The sequence below is a fragment of the Lepeophtheirus salmonis genome, chromosome 5 (genome assembly GCF_016086655.4).
Source record: "Lepeophtheirus salmonis chromosome 5, UVic_Lsal_1.4, whole genome shotgun sequence".
Taxonomy (NCBI): Eukaryota; Metazoa; Arthropoda; class Copepoda; order Siphonostomatoida; family Caligidae; genus Lepeophtheirus; species Lepeophtheirus salmonis.
The window spans coordinates 54,546,000-54,570,000 of NC_052135.2; the positions used below are offsets into that span (position 1 = coordinate 54,546,000).

Consider the following 24,001-nt stretch of genomic DNA (forward strand, 5'->3'; position numbering starts at 1 on the left):
AACAACTGTTACATAATAAAGAGTAGCTCGCAAGCGAAAAATATTTTTTTCCAAACGCAATTTTCTCAACAAACAATTCTCAAATTAAAAAAATAAAAAAAGATTCTAAAAGGTTCATGAATTCTGATTTATTTTATTTAATAAAATCATTGTCCCTTTGGCAAATCCAAGAATTATTTCTTTATCCGACTGATAAGTTTGTCTTTGGTTGGTTTGTCAACCGATCTTATCCCCCCCCTAAGTTCATTGGAATCAAATCCAATGAACTTAGGAGGGCAAAAGTCCGGCAAGATGAAGTCATCAAAATTGTCCTGAAGCCCATTTACTACTTTTTTTTAAAGTTGTGGTAAGGAGCTGTTGCCTCAAAATCACCTTTGTAGGATTCAAATTCCCTCCTAACCTTGCAAACGAACGTCTCTTTTTGAGTACCAGTGCTCGATCAATTGTTATGCTGTTTCCCCAGCTCGGATTCTAAAGAGGATCCGTGCCTTTTCTAGATATTTGGGACAACGATTTCTTCAATTGATTCCATTTTTTTCATACTGATGCAGGCATGTACAAGCGATCTAAGAAAAACTAAATGCTGCTTACGTGCCCGTATTTATCCAAAATAAATCGCCAAAGTTGGATCATCAATAGCTTGCGAACCCTGTATGAATATATTAGTCTTGGAACTTGGTTCAAGAATGTGTGTGTGTTTATTCTTTTTTTTCAGTTCAGTCTTAAGTGATTTTTTCTATACCGATTGATACTGATATTTTGGTCCAGACTGCAATTTCAAAACGTAAATTAAAATTTGATCGTTTGAAATTGGGACCGATTTTTTTAGTCTCAATATAAAAACTGATGTTATTTACTTTCAATCTATGGACTGATTTGAAATGAATTGGTTCGTTGATAAGATTGGAGAGAAAGAGCTAAAAAAAAGTTTGAAAAATGTCATTAAAAGCATTCATATTTATAGACGAATGAGTTAAACATTTTATACAAGATCAATAACTTTTTTTTCTTTTAATTCCAAAATTGTCCTTTTATAAAAAGGGAGTCTTCAGATCGGTGTTGGCTATACACAGTACACATACAACGTCTGCCTGCATAGTTATAATTAGTTATGAAAATCCTTTTGAGTGCATTGAACTTGAAAGACAAAACTTTAACAAAATGTTTATTTCTGAATATTTGTTGTTAACCCTTTAACATAATTTTAATTTTTTTATGTTTTGTACTTATGAGTTATAGATTTTTATTCGTATATAGGATTTCAAATTATTTTTCTAATATTATTTCTGTCAGTACTATTTTTACAAGACCGGTATTTAAAAACGTTTTGTTTGATACTGCCTGAATCACCCTTGTTTAAAATGTAATTATTGATGTAATTACTGAAGCATCCTGTTTTTTTTAATAACTCCATATCTCATCTTTTTTTCAAATAGGTATTTATTTAAGTATATTTCCAGGGTCTTCTTCAAATGTTATAAGTGTTATCTGATTTTGGGTAGTATTTCAGAATATGAATCAGAGTTTTCTTTATTCGTTTACCACACCTCAAACACCTGAATCCATCATCTTCGTATGTTCCCAGATTCCCTTTGTATAGTGATCCTGTTTCTACCTTGTACTTCATAAGTATTTGAGAAGTAGTCAGTTCCTTTTTAAAAATTGTTTTAGGTTACTCCCTAAGGGTCCAGTTCTTTTAAGTAGATCAAGAAAATCTATTTGTCACCCTCTAAATATTATTTTCCATAAAAATTAATTTGTGTGGTTCCTAATATTTTTGGTTAAGTATTTTCTATATCTTGACTGGACTTGCACTTTAAATATGACCACTGATAGATTTGATATAATTTATTTATAATGTTATATTACAATTTTATTTTTATAATCGTTTGGCAAACTTTGTGTTGTTGTCAACTTATTGCAGCTCAAACAAGACAATAAAAATTAAAGAGCATAAAATTAGAGCTCTTTTGTGACTTGATAAATAAGGGCACAATAAACATGTTAGAACATCACTTATTTCGTCATTCTTTGAAGACTTTTTTAATTTTTTACTTTGTTAAATTTGTTATTATTTTTATTTATTTGTTTGATCATTCTTTATCTTGAAATTTCTGTCGTTGCAATCACATAGATACATAAATATTGAAGCGTATTTGATGTTTTCAAAGGTACTGTATTTTTTTTATTGTTTTGTTTTGGGGTGAAAAAGAAGTTGAATCTTTTGCTTAGAGCAATTTTACTTATAAATCATTTTGATTATAATTATGATAATAATTTAAGGTTTTCAAGTAGAGCCCACTCAGTTCGTATGTGACGTTATAATCTTTAAAAAAAAGTTTTAATACAGTGGTAATATCAAAGTAATAACTACCCTAGAGAAGACAACATACATAAATGATGGATGGAATTAAAATGATAACCGAATTATGTAGCCATTATAAAAATTATTGCTCCATATAAGTAGATGAAAGTTTAAAGAGAAGTAATGAAGACAAAGTGAGAGAGGATTGTTGTTTAGCCCTTTGGACTTTTGGTAGAGCTGTTAATCTTTTTTCTACGTTTGAAGATGAGTTTGTTTATAAACAGTACGTTGGTTCAACATGCATCAATAGTATGTCTTGTTTTAGTTTATTTAATCTATTATATAGTTTGAGGTATCAAATTGTTCCCTTTTTGATAGTAAGATTCAAATAAACTCCATGAAGAATAATATGAGCATAGAATCAGGATTTTTTTTTAAATTTAATTATTCTAAGAATATCCACAATTATTTCTCAAAATGACCTCCTTCTGGGGCTACCATGTTATCCTGTCTGGGCCTGAAGGCTCACACAACTTGATAAAGTATTCATTGGACATATCAACCCACTCAATGAACGCCTTCAGGGGAAGACATAGCAGGCGTTTTTCCCCACGAACTCCTATACTCCATCGTCCATTTGTGAGCAGTCCAGTCATGAGGGGTCCACAAGTTTGAAAGCCAGAAATTGGTGATGCTTTCCTTTCACCAAGCTGATACTATTATGTCTTTAAGGCTAGATGATGAGTCTTGTTGCCAACAGTAATGCTTTTCGGAGTAGTTGGCATCCAATCAGGGCTTCACAACCTCTTTCATCACCTCCTTTTGGCAAGGTTTCAATTTCAAAGCCATATCGGTCAAGAAGTATTCATCCCCTTCATTTCCTCTCTTCCTGGGGAGACTCTCGTCATTTTACATGAGCCTTCTGACCTTACCGAGAAGCTAAACAGAGTAATTTAAAATGTATGCGACCTCCTTTACACAGTGATGAGTGCGGAGAAGATCTACGATCCGTTGTCTTTTTGCCTCTATTGGCCTTCTTCGTTGACATATTGCAATCAATATTACAGAATATATAAGCTGATAAATTTCAAAACAATTTCTTTTTTTGGACCCAATATCGATTGTAAGTAATAATGATACAATACAATTTGCTTACACTGTAAATTTACTACTATGGGTATCTGAAATTGTTTGGATTTAAAAAGTTTATTTGTAGCCTACAACGGAATAAACCCTTTTAATTAAAACTTTTTTAACACTTAAAAGGCTGCACATCAAATATTAGCCGGTACAAAAATTGCTCGAAAACTTAACAGCTTTTTTTTCTCATACAAAAAAAAATTAATGGTTTTTTCCACATGAGACATTTTGACCTCTAACGGGTTCCCTGGGGGTATTTGGATCTACAAAGGGGATTCATTAGAGTTATAATTACTCACTTTTACATTTTGAATTTAATAAAAAAATTATACTGTTAATTTAAGGGAATATTGCAAAAAAAAAAAAAAAATAGTACATTTTATTTAACCAAATTTCCAAGGATATAGTAAAATATTCACTCGCCACATTTTATACTAATTGATTTGCCAGTTTATCCCTTAAGAACGAAACTATGAGACATACATACACGGTTTTTATTGATATAGAGATTTATCAAAGGGGATTTTATGGCCTATATGAACCCTGAATTTACTTCCATTATAGACATAGACGCATCCATCATAATTTTAAAGAAGTGGGCAAAATAAAGTGTTTCATTTTTGCTAAGTTTTAATCTACCCAAAAAACAATGCTATATTGTGTATGTGAGACTTATATTGGCCTTTCCAATAAAATATATCATTTATCATTCTTTTATTGAGACGATCAATGTTGAATACTTTTGATGCAATTTGCGGTGCGTCTAAATGGTTATTAAGAATAATTTGTTGATGAAAATTAAAGATAATTCGTATAAAAATACAAATGTAATCCCCAGTCAATTTTGAGAAAAATCATTCTAGCTTGCTTTTGTGTTGACAGGCCACATATGTATTATATTTCAGCATAGTTTGAAAAAATGGATTAAGCTAATGTGTATGGCTCATTGGCTCATAAGTAAGCTCAATTTAACATTTTTCATCAAACAAAATAGCAAATAAGTTTGTGTGTGTGTTTTTTTTTTTTTTTTGGAAATATGCCTCATTTTATGTCATACTGTGTGCATACATTAAGACCTTGCTTTATATGTACATACATATGTGATTTCATTTATTTGGCAGTGTGTTTATCAATAGATAGGTAGATGGATCCCACATGTGGAATCCCTGCCTATAATTGTATACATATATAATTCCTTAAGGAATGAATGAGCACAGTTAGGTTAAATGATAGAAATCTTCTTCTAATACTCTTAGTATTGTCATTTTTGCCGAAATGGAAGTACGTATATTATCGACAGAGACAAGGAGTACATATGTATGTTGTTGTAGACTTAGAATATATATCGTGGATTCCATCTTAATTGAATACATTTATTAATCACAATGTCAATCATGATAAAGAAGAAAGAGATTTGATTTGATGATTTCTACTATTGGATCATTGTCGTCGTACAAATTTTAAGGTGTATCAAATCTATACACAATGCATCCATAGGTAAACTTCAAAAGGCATTCTATCATGAAGATTCCATCAATAGCAGGCTAAAGGGATGGATATCAGGCACCAACCTTAATATCTAGGGATATTTTTTTTCGAGCGATTTTTGCTGTTGTTTGCAACCTGTAGAGTGTTTTCTTTTTCTTTTTTAATGATGTTATCGTTATTGAGTAGAGATTATCAAAATATCATGAATAACAGATAGTTATAAGCTGCTCTCAAGCATTCTTAAAATTGTCAGGGTTCCCCACCGACCTATATAATAGTTAGATAATCTATAAGACAAAAAAAGGAGACTCTACCGTTAGCTGATATTTTATGTTATAAAAAAATCCAAGTAGTATCCAACATCGGAAAAGAGGAGCTCTCTTTATTCAATAGGTTATGCATCCAGTCATTTGCATATAAGTCTAAGTCAGTGGAGTGACCACATTAATTTTTGGTATTTTCTTGTTCCATACCAAAAAGGCTTAAAACGATTTACGACACTTTTAATTTATATTACTATTTATACAAGCTTTCATTGGAGATGCATCGGTCCTTAATATGGGATTAAAATTGACCAAATTCAACGCCCATCTAGTTTAATATTATCAATATATTAAATTTTAAAGCGTTCTCTACATTCTCTTAATTTAGATGACAGTAAAGTACTTAAGTCGAGTGCTTTGATAACTTTTTCAATCAAGGCACCTTTCAATTATGTATAAAGTCTTAAGGCGCCTCTCTATGAAATATAATTAAAAACGACAAGAAACAAGAAAAATCTAGAGGTCCTGTTTATTTAGACACAACAGAGGAAACATATATGACCTACCCTATTAACTAACAAAGGAATATAAGAGTGGGAATTTAGATCAAAGGCCACACCCCATTGTGCTGCCTACTCCACTTTGAAAAACATTGCTTTAGTCAACCATTTGAATTCCTTCTGTAAAATTTTAAGATCCGTAAACAAAATGCATGATAATAATTATAAATTTGCAATTATTTTTAATTAAGACTTAATTAAAGTGTGTATTATTCTGATAAAAATTGTACGTTTATACCTCCAAAGGAGTTGAGATCTATTGATGATTATATATCTAGGGATGTATCGGCTTCAAAATTTTAACAAACCGAACAGAATCGTTTTTAATTTTAAAAATACGTTCGAATTAACGTAAAAAACGTCCATTTTTGATCAATGACGTCATCATAAATCAATCTTCTGTAATTTTAAGATGCCTAATAACGCCTTTAGTTACGCATAAATTTCAAATAATTGCAAACTATTTTCGTACATTAAAGATACATAAAAATAGTGTTGTGTAGGTCTATTTTATTCAGTTAAGTCTTAGGACAGATCCTATCGTTCCTTGGGACCGGTGTTTAAGCCTGTCAGTCCTTAGGACTGCCAGTACTAGAACTGATGAAACAAATAATAAATAAAGTTGTGTGACGTCATCAAGGAACAAACTTATAAATATATTTTTTAGAACTGATTGGACTGGAGCAAGACTGAATTACCGGAGTCACAAATTTATAAAAAGATTTTAACATTTTTTTAAATGATCGTCATTTATACCCATTACTATTTCAGTCTTGAAATTGTCCCTCTTCATTACAAGAAAAAGTATTTGAAGTGACCTATATCTTGTTAAGATACATATTTACTATAATATTAGTGAAAATGGAACAAACAAAAGAATGCCTATATTAATTTCAGTACAACTAATTTATACATCAAAGTTAAACGTTAATTTGCATACTATAAAAGAAATTTTTTGCTCATTTAAAAGTTCCCAATCTTTTTTATTAGTATTCAAGTATAAAACTAGTTATAAGGAGAAACAAAGGAAATTTTTTCGATAGTGGATATTTTTATAACTAACTATCGCATTCAAAGATCTAAGATGTAGGAAAATTTAAAAAAATACGGCTCTAGCCGAATTACTAATTATAACTTTTTTTTCTTGCTTTTATAACTTCTATTTAAAAACAAAATAGATCGCAAGTTCATTTATTTATTTATTTGGCTTGAAGCAAGACTTGCTCAAGCAAGTAGTACATAATTGAGAACTAATAATAATAATAATATAATTGAAGCTTTTTTGCTAATACTTTTTCAAATTTGTGACTTCAATCTATAAGCAGAGTTGGGTTGTAATGCGTTGATTAATAACATATTATTCTAATGATATTACTTTTTTAGTAGGTAACTTATAGTATAAGGATATTAACTTGATAAACAAATAATAAGCAAGTTAACAAAATTAATATGAAATATATTACTTCATTGAATCTGTCATTACTTTAGTCATTAATAAAATGGCTTAATCTTGATTAATATTTTTAGGGTTTATAAGTTTATGTCCGATATAATGTAAGGTTTTGAATAATTAAAGAGACTCTCAATATTTTTTACTATTTATACAAATATTAAATTATAAATTATCGGTTAATCAGAGAATAAATAATTTTGGAAGTATTAGTAGAGCATCAGTTATAATGTAAATTCAACCATGGAAAGTTAAAAACTATTCCTTCATATTTACAAAGTTCACAATAATTCCAATTTTAATTTAGAGGCTGATTGAGCTTTAATTGACAGCATTGGAAATAGCAGACCCTGGCATTTTCATTTTTTCTTTTTAATCGACCGAAAAGTGACCATATTTTATACCGAAAACTACATGAAGTGTTCTTCATTTGCGAATTTGATAATGTTTCAAGAACAATCTTCAGTATATATTTAAATATGCCACATGGGGCATAGTGAAGTAATGTTATTACTCTTGATTTTAAGTAATATAATATAGGTAAAAAAAAATTCTACGGAGTAATATGTAATAAGTAACTTATTACCCAACACTGTTCATAAGAGACTCGAATGCCACTCTATAGAGACATAAATTATTATGTATGTCAAATAATTTATATCTTTTAAAGTATGCCTACATTTTCTCGAACGCTCTGTGTCCCATACAATGCAATATATTAATTCTAGATATCACGTAGTAGTGTAATTTATGTACAGGCCTACGAAAAGTGGTATTTCTCTTTCAATTCCATGTGGGTTAAATCGGATATATTTCATATGGATTTTTTTCTTTTTTTTGTATTTACAACAAGGAGCTCGTATTTGATTTCAGCGAGGCGTAACGCCAATCATCATTAATATTGTTTGTTGCTGTGACTTCGCTTTCTATAGGTGTATATATATGAACATACCGACATAAGCCTATAGTGTCGTTTCCATACATGCAAATGATTTTGATTTGTGCCACATTATACAATTATCTTCAAAAAGGGAAATCTTTATTCTTCCTGGTTTCTGGATTATTTTGATGGCTCTATGGATCTTTCTATGTAAGGGCTTGATTGCTGTTTTCTTCTTATAAGTAGACTTAAATGGATATACTCTTTGCAAATATTTATGATTTGCAAAATAAAAAAAAAACGTAATGATAATAAAGGAATGGAAAGTAAGTGGTGTGAAATCTTAACCTTTTTCAATGATGATAATTGCTGTTGTTCAAAAACTTTAAAAATCGTGAGATGCCATAATAATAAATTGGTATAAAATATAAATACAATAGTGATGTGGTTCTTGAGTCCAATTTCTAAAGACTTTTGTCTCCATTGTCAAGGCCCATACAAAAATAACTGAATTCTAATTTACATTTTATTTTAAATAAACAATTTTTTATATAATATTTGTCTCAATACCTCAAAGTATTGGTCACTCTTTTGCAAAGTATTGGGTAAAAGGTGGCATTGACTGCATGGGAAGTTCTCAGGTTGATTGGGTTGTAGCCCCCAAATCGAGTATTTTTTGTCTTTCTCAGACAAAAATTATGGCTTTATAGAAAATAACAAAAAAGAAAATTTTTGTAAAGGATTTTTTTCTAAAAATTAAATCATTTGAGCAAAACCAAAAAATTTGAGTCAAAATTTTGCCAAAAAAATTAGGTCCCTCTCCCCTACAAAAATAAAAACTTACTGACACCCCTGCTACAAGACTAGACATTGATGTTGATTAGGGTTACTTCCCTAATATCTTGTTTTCCTTGGACTTATATGAATTTTGACACCCACGAGAAATTCCCGTAAAAAGAAATTCTGGAGAAATATATCATTTAATTAATTATTACTTATGTAATTCAAATAAAAAAATCCTAATGAATATATGATGATTTCCGTCGAATAAAAATAACGCCCGAGAATCCACCTAGAAAAAGGAAACCTTTTGAATAATTAAAATTAATTATTCACTCTAATTACAACTAAAGTAAATTATAACTTAACCTTCTTACTTAGGAAACAAGGATTAAATATTTTTCTTTCACAACCAACTTAATTTTTTTTTTCTTCATAAAATATTATGGAAAGTGCTTCAGTTTCAGAGTATTTGTCATTCATCCTGTTATTTTACCTATTGATTGTTGGAAGATAATTTTATTGAAAATTTTCAACCCCTGCTAAAGTATTGATCTGGTTGTCAAAACCAAAGGAATTAGATTAATATTTTCTTTAACATTGATTCTCTTACCTCAATCACTTAAAGTCTTAGTTACAAGAAAAATAACATCTCATAGGAGGATGCTCGACAAAAATGGAGGGTCAAACAATGACAAAGTGAACTGTTGATAACTTTTTGATAAACCATTTTATTTATATAAAACTTTGTAAATTTGTACATTGTATAGTACTGAAATTAAAAAAATCAATAAAAAAATTATAACTCAGCCTTGGTACTAGGATAACTGTCCTGAGCAAAATTGCCCGTGGAAGATTTCCCTGTAGAAAATTGGGATAGAAGAAAATTGCCCTTATTTTGTGCAAACTTGATGATGAATAATAGCATATTATAAATTCGCTTAATACTATTTATGAAAAATATCTAAACATATTTGTTTGTTCTATTCCTCATGGGAGTAACTTCAAGTGTAAGTAATATTATTGCAATACCATTTCCTTGCAATTTTTTGAATTCAATTCAATCTTCAAATGAATGGATGGAGATGATTTTTAAGGGGGGTAGGGGGAATAAATAGCATAGGTCCTCTTAAAATATGGCTGAATACCCTCCACCCTTGGATTAGCCGGGGGTAGTGTGGGATTACTAAAAACCACCGCAAATTCATCCAAATACATCCAAGGAACCCCTCTAATATTAAAATAATAGTTACAAGCCCTTGGATTACGCAGGTTACATGCGGGGTACCCCTGGATCCTTAAAAAACCGCCAATTTATACAGTATTCCACTATATTTTAAGACGCCCTAAGCTATTTATCCTTCTCCTATATTGTAATAATATTACTCACACTTGAAGTTACTCCCTTGGGTGATGGACCAAAAATTATGTTTAGATATTTGTCATAAATAATATTAAACTAATTTATAATGTGTTATTATTCATCATGAAGTTTGAACAAACTACGGGCAATTTTCCTAATGTACAAAATTTCCATGGCAATCTTTCATGGGCTATTTTCTCCAAGGCAGTTTTCCGCGCACAAACAACCTTAAAAAAAAAAAAAAAGATTGTAAACACACTTCTAGCAATACGTCAATTTTGAATGTCATATTTCTTTAAAAATTCTAAATTATACTTGTAATTTTAAAGGTAAAAGATTTTCATAGATAAATATAACATTCAAATCGACACTCCATGTTTTATTTCTAATTTATTCACTCCTTTTTTTTTATAACTTTATTTGAATCTAGCTTACAATCGTTATTGTAATTTCAACATAATATCACTTCGTACATGAAAGCACAAGACATTCTTGTTTTAAAGACATATATTTAATGCAATTATAAATGGCTATTTATGCATTTCAAACAATACTAAATTAAAAATACTGTGCACCAATATAAAAGCAATTTTGAAAAAGATAAAGAAAGGAGAAAATACGAATTATTATTTTAATTTGTATATATACAACCTAATATTACATAGCCGTATTAGAGTTCATCATAGGAATGTATTCAAATTTTTGGGATAAGTAAAGATATCAAACAATTTAACTATAGTTTAGTACCTTTATTTGGCTTATGAGACTTACATTGGCCCCAATATAGCCCTTTCAACTCAAATCCATCAAATTATCATCCTTTTATTGCCATGATTTGTTTTGGGTACTTTAAGTGCGATTTAAGGCTCTTCGAAAGGTTAATAAGAATAATTGGACTATAATTTGTCAAAAAATAGAAATGTAATCCAAATTTTAGTTTCATTTTGTCTTGATAGCCTACAAATATGTTTTTATTGAAATTAGATGCCCCTCGTTGCATAGAAGTTAAATTATTTTGCAGTGAATTCATTTTCTTTTTTTTTTCAAACGATGGGGCAATGCATTTAAAAAAAAAAAAAAAGTCGCATTTTTGATGGAATGTATGTATTTAGTTTAAAATGGGAGTGTTTTGGTTTTTTTAAATTTGGAGTTATTAACATTCTTATTAATGCAATAATGTTATTATTACATATAGTCAAATATGAACTATTCTTATACGTAATATTATATTAATTGTTTCTCAGCATCCATTTTTGTACTTCCCTATAAACGACTTCGCATAAGAGCGACATTTTATATGACCTATCAAGATAAGATAAACTTTTAATATTCTACCAAACAAATGTTAATTAAAAAAATCTTTTAATTAATAAAAATAACAAATATAATGTATTCAAAATTAATTTTACGAACATATTTCTTCCTTGAATGTATATTCTTTACTAGTCACAATACTCATATAGCTAGTGATGAAAATCGTGTGTATATTGGGCATGTTAAAAAAAACCGACAATTTGAGGAATGTTTTAAAGGAGATCATTTACAATCAGCTGTGAAAAGGGAGGAGGGGGAGACGTCAATAAACAAAGACATTTGCTAAAATTAATATTTGTATCAACATATATTTGCGTGCAGACTTTTCAATAGTTAAATTTACCAATCAAAGAATAGATAACTGACCAGAGTCTCAAATTTTCAGTCTGTTTGAGAATCCGCACAACCAACTTATCCCCTAATTTTGGTAAGTTTCTTAATGATTGTGACCAAATGCAAAAAATCTTATAAAAACTTGTACTTCTGATCCAGGTGAAGTACTTTTTCCCCGTATAAATACTGGAAATACATATTGTGTATAATATTATTTTATGTAAAATATATCTATAGTGTGGCCATCAGCCAAATTGTACTTCTGAATGCGGCCCATGAGCTAAAAAGTTTGTCCAACCCCATTCTAGAGCTTTCAGTTGATATATGAGACTTTTATTTAGTTCCGATATGGCCATTTCAATATAATCTATTAAAACTGTTTTCTTTTTCGGATTGATAATCTTTAAGTGGCATTTGATGTGCCTCCAAATGATTTATCAACAAATTGATTAATAGAAACTAAAGTAGGTTTGTTTGCGTTGTCTGGGACATTAATAAAGAATTAACAAAAATAAGGACTATAAAATTTTAAGAAATATTCTCGCTTCATGTTGGTGTTGGTATGTATCTCTGCATCCCAGATAGGAGATATGTTTGGACATTAAGAAATTAAAATTTCTTATGAACTCTTCTAATTTAAAAAAAAAAGATTATATAACTTAAAGAAGAAAAAATATTCAATTTGAATTATCATTCGCTCATCTTTTAATATTATTGTCCAAAATCATTTGTATTTTTTTTTTTTTTTTTGTTCATTAAACCTTATAATCTCTTTTCAAAAAAGTGTGCAAGGAAACATGGGAATATGCAGCGAGAATAATTATAAAAAAATTAGGTTCTTTATTTTTGTTTTATATGAAATAGTCGTTTTTAGAAAAGTGCTATTAAAAAGCCGTAATGTCTTTGACGACAAAAAAAAATGTTACCAGAACCGTTTTTGGAGCCTTAAGAAGCTACATGAAAAATTTCTGCAAAATCCATTCATTGGTTTGGTCATAATTCCTCGCCAAACACAGCCGTATACCCAGACATTCACATTTATGTTATTTGATTTGATTCAAAATACAAATTTAATCCAGGATCTTTTTTGAGAACTATTATTCCAGCATTCTTTTGTGGTGATGGGGCATTTATTAAACTTTATAATAAATGACTGTTTTTATAGAATAAATATCCCTTAAATTTAATCATTGACCATCCATGTACTACTGAAAATTGATGATTTTCCACAGAATGAGACCAAAGCTAAAAACCTAGAAATAGTGAGTCATATACACAGAGTGTTACAGAAAATTCTAGGGCTTTTGATTTCCGGCATATATTAAAACAAAAATTGCGCAATACTTTGTTTTTGTCTTGAAATATACATATACACGTTTCACTTAGTGTACGAAACAACACCGCCATGGAAACAACAAGAGAAGATTTCATGCCTATTCCATTTTCAGAGACATAACACAAGTTCACCTTTATGATGATTTCGGTCAACAACGATCTGGATATTATCTATATTGATGTCTTAAGATGACAGGAATCAGAAGTATTGCCGGATTGAAAATGGTCCTAGTGGAGACAAATGACTTCAGAGGAGTCGAGGAGAACTGCTACAACGGGTGTACAAGGATATTTAGCCTATTAGCTTCCCCAACCTGAATCTGACGACTATAACGGATTAAAAAAAGAGGAAATAAAGTTGAGGGACGTCATCAAGGACTACCATTTATAAGTTTCTAGAATTGAGCAAGACCAGTGCGAGACTGAACTAAACAGAAGGGAAGTCTTCAGTCCTAAATAAGTACTCACACAACACTATACATGGAAAAGATCCAATCTTTGTTTACTTTTGAATTGTATTTACTCGGAATAAATAAATCCCACTTATTTGAGTCATTATTATAAAGAAATTTTCTGCAAATAACCACCAATTATATGAAACCTTACAAAAGAAATAATTTCTTCTTAATGGAGTATTTTATAGTTACTAGATGTAGACGCTTTCAAGTCATGATGAAAGACAAAATTCCCTCCATTTTTAGGATTCATGATAACGACATATTTTACCTTTGGTTTTGCAGATATTTAGGAAATTAATCATGATGATTATAGTTGGACATGACGTTCTCTCTCTTGGTGTTTTCCCCTCATGACAACATTCCTTAAAACTGAAGGGCCTATCTTGTTCACAATTTTTTCTTCTCTTTTTCCCTCCTTATATAAAAATATATGTTGTTAATTTTGCGACTACTGTAGAGGATCTTAAGTAAAGCGCGCAAAATATATATTATTATTTTTTTCAAACATCAAAAAGGTGCGTTTTTTCCTTTCCAAGCCGCTGGATACACAACGACTACAGACACACATTTTTTCTTCTTCAACGTTTACGCGTGTTGAAGTATGTGATGTTTTTTATTTGTTGTTGGAGTACTCTAGTTAAGAATGAGTACGATTCTTGAAAGGTCTTGAAAGATTTCTTCTCTTTCTCAAAGTATAAGTACTTGTGTGTGTGATCATTCGCCAATTTGTGATGTAAATCCCAAAGGAAATAAAATGATATGGAGATCCGATTGCACTTCCTATTATCTCTACTCCTCTCTGCCCAAAGCGGCGGTGAGCCCTCACTCACAGTAGTCTCCCAATCCAATCTTTTTTCTCATTCTCAATTTGGTCGTCAAATTGAATTAACCTCTGTTCTTCCTACAAATGAATCCTTCATCATCAACTTTGAAGAGGGCTACTTTCTTTGTCCCAAGAAATTAGGTAATCCTCCAAAAAAGTTCCGTCTATCTCGCATATGTGATGGATATAAAGACTGTGCCTTAGGCTCTGATGAGCTGTCCTTTGATTTAAAGTGTGCTAAAGACTGTAATCCACCATGTAGTCCGCATGGGCTATGTATGAGGGCAAGTGCCCTTGATCCCAAAGGACATTGTCGATGTGATGATGGTTATGGAGGAGCTGACTGTAGAGCCGTCAATGTGAATGAATGCAAGTATCGTCCTTGTGGAATGATGTCTGAGTGCATTGATAAATTGAATGGGTATGAGTGTAAGTGTCTTCCAGGATTCCAAGGTAATGGTTTTAACTGTGCCTCTCCAGAGGGTGTTATTAGTAGCGTAAAAAACCTACTCAATTCTGATGATTCTAGTCAATTTAAGGATCCTAATATTGATCTTGTCGCTCCTTTAAATAAGCCTTCATATTTGGGGACTCCTGAACAATCCACGAGTCTGCCAACACAGACAGAGGCTTCCAATCAACATAAACCCCTCTCCATTCTTTTGCCAGTATCACCTACAGATGTTGTTGATAAAGTAAAGAAAATCTTAGGGAATAACGGACGTCGGAAGTTTCGTCCAGGATCAGCCTCTACTCTAGTCACCCCCAAATTCGATTCAATTCCTAGAATTCCTTCACATAATCAAAATCCAGATAAAATTGAGCCATTAAATCCACGTAAATCCATTGAAACCAAAAATAGTAACGTAGCATTCCCATTTCCAAATCGACCCTTTGACATCAATCATCTAAACATTGACCCACAGGAGAAATCCACAACAGCATTTCCATCAATAGATGTAAACAAAAATAGGCCTTTCCTTCCCGTTATACGTCCTTCATCACCTGTTACAAAATTGGATCTAAAAGAAGAGGATATCTTCCTCAAGGAATTGAACCAGATTGAGCCTCAAATCTCTCGCGAAGATCCACGATTAGTCGCATGTAGACGCCAATTTCAGGGTTGTACGGATGTTAGGGGTAGCTGTATGAAGGATCTCCGCTCCTGCTCACTTAGCGTATTAGATGTATCTGATGGAACAAGAGGAAAGTTATGGGGTGAATGCATTATGGACCATCACATGTGCATCATGAATCAAGAGCCATTTTGTATGAGAGGATTTCAAAAATGTAGTATGGCCGCTATTGAGGCTCTAAAAAATCAACTTCCTAGACATCCCTACGCCCAAAACGTTGATGATTACAACAAATCAACACGGCTTCGATATGAGGGTCAACCCAAAGGACCTTTTACACTTTCCTTTCATTTTCGAGTTTGTGTAAATGGGTATTTAGACTGCTTAGAGACGAGAAGGGTTCCGACAGTGGAGGACTGTAAAGTTGAATTTGATGGGTGTAGTCTTCGCTTATTAAATGCAAGTCGGGCTGCACTTTCAGTTCGAACACAAGTCTCAATTCCAGGGCTATCCAAATGTATTCAGTCTTTCGCTGAGTGCATTGATCTAGAAGGTTTGACTTGCTACGCTGATTATAATAGATGTACCCTTGTAGCTTTAGAAGTATATGCTGAAAGCCGCCCAAGTTCTAATTTGCTGTCCACTACAGAAAGGGCCCCATCAACGAAATTTATTGTCAATACTTCTAGTAACCAGAGATTTACAACTCGTGCTCCAAGCAGTACATCATTTTCGTCAATAGGCACAGACACTAAAACAACAGGTATATTAATATTTATTGCTATATCATAATCCATTTAGAAAAAAAATGCCCCGTCATAGTCATGAAAGAGTATTCAAAAATAGAAATTATTATTTTAATATTTGTTTAAATTTATTTTCCTTTCAGCTCCAGGCCTGGCTACTCTTGACATTTGCAAACCCTTTGGTGCACCAAATAAGTTTGGCTCCTTCAGTGGTAGACCTGCAGCTTCAACAGGTAAGCAAGGATAATTTTTAACAAACAACTCATACTACTTTTTTTCTTCTATAAATAGTTGACTGTGTTTGGGACTATTTTGCATGCACAAAACGCTATGGATCCTATCCAACAAACAAGGCTTGTTGCGATGCTAGATTCATGGTTTGTTGCAATCATGTCATGACTGGAGGTCATGGAAGTGGTGGATCCTTTGGTACTCTCACTACAACAGAGCCTTCAAACTCCTATGGGCCTATTGAGGAACCAGGTAGGTTTTCTATTATTATTATCAATGTTAGAGCAATATCTGTTCTGCGTCCGCATAAAAACAATCTTGAACAAAAATCAAATACAGGAGATAAGTTCAAATTATTTTTTACTTCATATTAGGTGAAGTAAAAAGTTCTGAGCGTTTTGTAGGTTTATTTTGACAGTTGAATTAGCATAGTTAGGATTTTCCGATTTAGATGACTCCAAACGGTTTTCTGACTAAACTTAGTCCTGGGCAATAGAATAATTGCTCACATGCATGTCCAACATGTCAATTTCCATTATTTTATCGACATTTTTGAAGTCCATTTTACCAGAACGGAATCGTTCGAACCACTATTTTTTTCTTCCCTTTTGGAACGCTATTACACACAATTGGTTTCATCAAACACAAAGCTGTATATAAACTTTTTTTAATGTACGCTTAACCTTTGATAATACTTTAACCTTTTGTGATGCAATGTATTAATCATGAGGTATAGATCACTAAAGACATCCAATGAAAAACACTCACAACTGTTTACTAAACCTAAAATATATGCAGCCCAATATTTCATATTCATATTTGAATCCATTATGGGATAATTTATTCAAATTTGCGATATGAGTTTACATACCTAAGAATTTTACCTATAGCTTAGAATTTTTATTTGGTATAAGGGGCATATATTAGCCATCATATGACCCATTTCAAATGAAATCTGTTAATTTCTCATTCTTTGAATGTGACGATCAATATGGCTACTGTAAGTGCGATTCGCAGCTCACCCAAAAGGTGAATATAATTAATTTTTTGAAAGAAATTGACGATTATTGTTGGAGAATACAAATGTATTTTCACTCAATTTTGAGAAAACTCAATTCTAGGTTGCTTTCTTGTTGACCACTTGCACAGTTTATTTTTTTACAAAAATATATTTGTATACTTGTACTCCCATATGGACTAATAATGAATATAACGACTTTTTTTAAGATCCAAAGCAAATATTTGAATTTTGTCTTGAAATGTTACATAGACCCTTATGAAAGAATGTTTTAAGGCCTATAATTAGGCTTGTCAAGAGGGGGATCGCAATGATGATGATGAATTTGTATTGCAATTCAAGTATATACAAACAAAAGTGTCTAAATATGTATGTTTACTTATGAACATGCTGTACAAATAAAGCATAAGTAGTTACAAATAGTGTGTCAACCTGAAAGCAATATGAAACAAAAATCAAAAAAAGTTAAATATCTCTATTTATTTTTTAAATTCATATATACATACAGTCTATATTGCATATACATATTTGAGTCAATCATGCCCTTATTATTCAAATTTGTAAGATAATTTAAGATACACAATAAATTAAGCTATAGTTTAAAAGCTTAGATTGATTTAAGATATTTTTATTGGCTCCAATATGGCCCTTTCAAATAAAATCCATCAATTTTTCATTATTTTATTGTATCGATCAATTTTTACTAATTTTAGTAAAATTGGCAGCACAACCTAAGGTTTAATATAAATAACCGCTCACATATGAAGTATATATTCATTGTGACGATAAATTTTGGCTACTCTAAATGGAATTTTTACATCCACCCAAGGGTCTATACGAATAAATGCTTGACAGAAATTGACGATAATTCGTGAGAAAATATTAATGTAATCTACTCTCAATTTTGCAAAAATAATTCAAACTTGCTTTTGTGTTGACAAGCCACACAAACTAACTTACATTCATTTGAAGTAGGAATAAGCATCATTTTTAGATTTGATCAAACATATTTTTGTTTTGTGAAAAAACAAATGTTTGCTCAAATTATGCATTGTCTCATGATAAATATTATTGATATGTTATGATTATTTTGATATTGTTGTTTTCATATCTACAGTAGAGTCCCGGAACTTGACGCAAATTTGTTCTAGAAGGAGTGTCAAAAGGTAATGGAGTCAAGTTAAGAATACGTTACTCTGATTATAAATAAGTGAAAAAACGGATATATCTGTTATTAGCCATCAAGATTTTATCAAACGTTGCCATTTTGTATTCAAAAATTAAAATTCTTAGGTCATTTTCCTCTTTTATGTCTCTCTTGAGGGCCATGTTTTTTTTTGTTGTTGCTGGGTAAAACAATACGTATCACTTATCATGTAGCATTCAAAATTTAGTCTATACTGATTCTATAGATGAAATGTTGATAACGTCAGTAGTGCTTCAATATTGTAAAAATATATCTACAATAACGTCATATGAAGTTAAACATGTTGCATATAATTCATATTAGTACAATTCATTAATCAGAATAGGGAAGAAAATATGCCCATATATTGGAAAACGATTAAATTTCGGTCTAAGCTTTGTCTACAAAAAATCACTTAAGACCGAACAGGAAAAAGTTTGGTCTTGGACCGAGTTGCAGCACCAATATTATTCTAAAAGATTTTATTATTCTATAAACCCAGGGGCGTCCATACGACAAAAAATGAACTATTTTATTTTTGGAATGTTTTATTAAAAAATTCAAATATTAAGTGTTTTTGTAATAAAAAAATAAAAAAAAATTTAAAGTTTCAAAAACATATCATATATTAAATTTTTTTCAAAAAATTTCCAAAATCCATATTTATTAACAGAAAATTTAATCTTCTGGACAAAATTTCAAAAATTTAATTAAATTTCAAAGATTACGTCTTTTGATAAAAAAATCAAGTATAAAATTTTCTAGTAAAAAGAAAAGAATTCCTTAATTTGTAGGGGGGCTACAGCCCCCCCCCCTGCGCACACACCTGGAACCATAGCGGCATTGCGGTCATTACTCCCTTTTTTATACTAAGTGTAATATTTATATCATAGCATTGTTAGATTGCGTGACTATGACGTCACCATTATATAATTTGTACCCCTAACTTGCAAATACAACCCTAACCCGCTGCTCTCAATCAACCTGTTCATCAAATACGATACTGAGAGGCATCTCTGATTCTTGGGAAATGAAACTATCATTATTTTGATTAATAACGGAGGATCTTTAGTTGTTGTTTTTTATTTGATTTCTTCACTGTTTTTATTACATTGCCTGAAGATACTCTCATGGTCAATAGCCATATTTTCTACATAATTGTTTCACTCTCTTGAAACTGGTATCATTTACCCGATTGTTTATCTCTTAAAAGAGATTTATGAGCTTTTTTATTCATTAATGTCTTAATGAAGGATCTTTCTAGTCGTCATGCAACAGCAGATACACTCATACCTTGAAAATGAATTACTATAAGAAAAAAAAATAATTGTCAATAATGATGAATTATATGTTTTGTTTTCTTTTTACAGATAATTGTTCATCAAAATTGATGGAATGTACTAAGAGGAGGCTCAAGACCGATAGACAATGTAAATTAGAGTTCAATGAATGTACACTCTTGGCATCTGGGATGGATCCATCTACTAAACGGTAAGGTTTTTTTAAAGAGTAGATCATAAGGTTGCTGACATTGCTTTATTCTTAAAAAGTTTTTTTATAGTGGTAAGGTAAAAAAGATTACGTAATCGTAAATTAACAACTTTTATTAGTATATTTTTCGTTTAACTCTGTCCAAAAAATGATGATGACCCTATTTTTTGTTCGTTTTTTAGACCCATCAATGACATTGATCTACCTGATGGCCTACCAGAGTTCCTTCGACCATCTATTAGTACAATTAAACCCATTCAAGACATTGATTTGCCTCAGAATCAAGAATTCCTTCTTCAAAGTGGTGGTCCAGATAATGTTCAATCCTTCCTTGGACAACCCCAAGTAATAACAGCAGATGAAAGTAAGTTCCTAGCATACCTATAGTTAGTGTTGTGTCAGTCATTCTTTATTCGGTACAGTCCAGTCTTAGGACCGGTCCTGTCAGTCCATGGTACCAGTTCTTAAGACCGACATCCTTCAGACTGTCAGTTCAAGAACTGATTTTTTTAAAAGAAAAACAAAGTTTAGTGACATTATACAGGACCGGACCGAGACGGCAGTCCTAAAAAGGATCGATACAACACTAAATACAGTTATAAATAAAGTTTCGGTTTCTAATCCATTATACTTGATAGACTTCATGGCTTGTCTCTTGAAGCATTTTGAATGTACAAATGACTGTCCTCAGTTGAAGACATGCTCCGAACTTGCAGGAGTTGAGTTTATAGAGGATGGAGATAATTTTGGGGAAGAAAGCGTTTCATCCCAAGAGTTCTTTCTCCCTCCTGTAAACTTCACTACCATTGGATCCAGTCTACTGTCCTCAGCTGAGGACAAGGAGCGAATGTTTTGTGTCCGAGAGTTCTTCTCCTGTAAAAAGTCATCAACAGAGTGCAAACTCCTCTTCACATCCTGTGTCGACAAACAGGACTCCTTTACTCGTGAGGATCTCTGCAAAGGAGTAGAGGGAAGTCCCGAAAATTACCTTATACCCCATCCATTAGACTGTACCAAATTCTATTCGTGTCAAAGCTTAGGCCCTAATCAGGGCTATAGGGCGCATCTCATGGACTGTCCCTTCTCAACGGGGTTCGATAAGAAGCTCAAAATTTGTAATTTTATACAGAGTTTGCCCCGATGTAAAGACAAATCCTCGAAGACTGGACGAGTAATCAATGGTAGATTAGCGAGAAATGGTCGTAGTGAGGCCAATGTTGGGGAAGTTGGATTCCTAACATCAGTTATATCATCATCGGGGAGGAGGCAAAGTAGCTCTGGGGCAAATTACATTCTTCTTTTAACATCAGTTACCATAGTATTTGTCCCCTTGAGACTCTCGTGATATCATAAATTATTTTTGTTATTATTATTGTATTTTTTTTTTGGGTAAAGCATAATATGGTGTTGTTGATAGGTTTGCCTCTAGCTAATAATTATTGAGCTCTTTTACTTTGGCATTTTCTATGTATGATTTTTAAATATATAAATACGTACAATAAAATATAATATAGATTTATAAATATAAATTGTCAAATTACATAATATGTTATTTTAGAATAAATATAAATGAATGTACTAAGATAAATAAAAGATGATCTACTTAATACGTAGTTCGTACATAAATGAATTACAATTGTTGAAGGTCATGTAAGCACTAAAACGGGATTATAAACATAGTGAAATCTGATTGTGGTTAGGGAAGACTGTAAAAGTTACAACTAGTGTTACATCGGTCCAGCCTAAGGACTTTTTGAAATACACAGAGATGTATGATATTTTTCTCACAGCCTTTTTTATTAGTTGCCTCTAGAATGATTTAAAGCAGCTGACTCTACGTACTATGAACTTAAAAGAGTATTTCATAGGATTAGGATTTTATTATAAATCAAGAGCCTTCGCCTAGAATTAGCGTCATTTCATAATTTTTCATTGATAAGATTATCAATTCAACGTATGTATAATAATGGAAAAATATTCTCTAAATGAGTGGTTCTCAAATGGGGGTACGCGTATTCCTTGCGATACTTGGAGGCACTCCAGAGGCTACTTGCGATTTTGAAAGAACAATTTACAAATGGTGTATAAAACAGGGGCGTCTGCAGGGGTGGGTTGTATTCCAACAAGTTAAGGAATCTTTGTTTTTAATTAGAAAATGTAATATTTGGTTGTTTTTTTTTAACTTAATAATATTTAAAATTAAATTTAACTTTCTGTGAATAGCTATGGATTTTTAATTTAAAAAAAAAATGAATATTTGAAATATTTTTCCAAAAAATGTAGTATTAATTTTTTTTTTTAATTTTATAATTGATTTTTTTCCCAAAAAGATTAATTTTTTGAGAGTGGATATGGATTTTTGAAATTTTACAAAACAATTTAATTTTTTGTGAATAGCTAAGGATTTTGAAATTTTTGGAACATAGTTATGGATTTGTGAAATTTTTGGAATATTTTTCTGAAAAAAATTAATTTTTGTATTTTTTTTAAATCCAAAAGCCAATAATAAACAGTTGACAACAGACAAAATACTGAAAAGTAACTACCATATAATTATTCTTTTCAAATTTTTAATTTCCCTTGTGACATTCGAGGTTAGAAAAAACTAGTCGTGGACAGGCAGTCGTAAGAGAGAGGAGAGGGATCTCAACTTTTTCGAGATATTCGGACAATTAGCACTTTATAGGTTCATGTAAGTACATGAAAGGTCTCATTATGTGAAGGAGATTACGAGTTTGTCTATTCGGGGGGAGGGATGTCTTGGAATCTATCTGCGGACTGAAGGATGGGACCCATGGCCTTAAATAATGAGATTTGATCTCCTTCGCCCACATACATGAGTCCACGGATCTACTCCGAGTCCCTTTACTGCCATCAGAGATAAATTCACAATCACTGAGCAAATCATGCCCAAATCCCGTAGTTTTCCCATTGCTATCGCACTCTTGTGTGCATGTGTGTTGTCCTGGTGCAAGATGATTTTTTTTCTTCTTTAAGTCAGGCCTTTTCTCGTGAATTTTGCCTTTCAGTTGGCCAAGAAGGTTGGAGAAATATCAACATTGGTCTACTTCAAATGAGTTTCCAAAGTGGTGAATCCATCCCAAACAAAGAACTTTATCACCACACGATATTCAATTTGATCCATTTGAACAAAAACATGCAATATGTTTACTGAAACAGTTTGTGTATACAAACTACTTGAGCAAATCAGTTGATACTAGTCATAAAAAGGCATCACCCTTACATCCCGTAGGAAACATAAACTTTTTTTGCATTGCACCTGTATTCTGTGTCAGGCCGAGAACTTTTTACCTTACCCTAGTATATAACAGCCTCGTCCATACATTGCAAATCTATCCTTGTTTTTTTAATTTCTATATAATAGAAACATATTCTACCTTTACTGCGATATATAATTTATTTGATTGTGTAACAAAAAAAGTAATATATGGAAAACCACTCTCAATGACGTCACAAGGGAACAATTTTACCTTATGTAAGGACCAACAAGTGGGCTGGACTAGAACTGAAATCGACCCAAAGTAAACAGTGTTACAACTGTCCCCGGTCTTCCCTACCACTGACTCCTGATTCAAAAGTATCTGTACATAAATTGAGAAAAACAAAGTAATAACTCCCCAATTTGCTGTTTATATATTTTATATTGAGCTACTCAAAAAGGAGCAGCGATCACGACAACAACATAACTAAGTAGAAAGTGCAGTTATTACTAACCTCATTTCCAATTTTATTATTATCAA

General features: G+C 31.6%; 1 protein-coding gene across 1 annotated transcript in view; it reads left to right on the plus strand.

The window, feature by feature from the left end:
- LOC121117389 (SCO-spondin-like) overlaps positions 1-21,833 on the plus strand; it is a 95,105-nt gene extending 73,272 nt beyond the window's left edge. Inside the window, 5 exon segments of the mRNA XM_040711806.2 lie at positions 16,458-16,547; positions 16,606-16,797; positions 20,120-20,240; positions 20,423-20,604; positions 20,879-21,833. Coding sequence (XP_040567740.2) covers positions 16,458-16,547; positions 16,606-16,797; positions 20,120-20,240; positions 20,423-20,604; positions 20,879-21,585 — 1,292 coding nt within the window. The 3' untranslated portion in view covers positions 21,586-21,833.
- Positions 21,834-24,001: the final 2,168 nt, after the last annotated feature.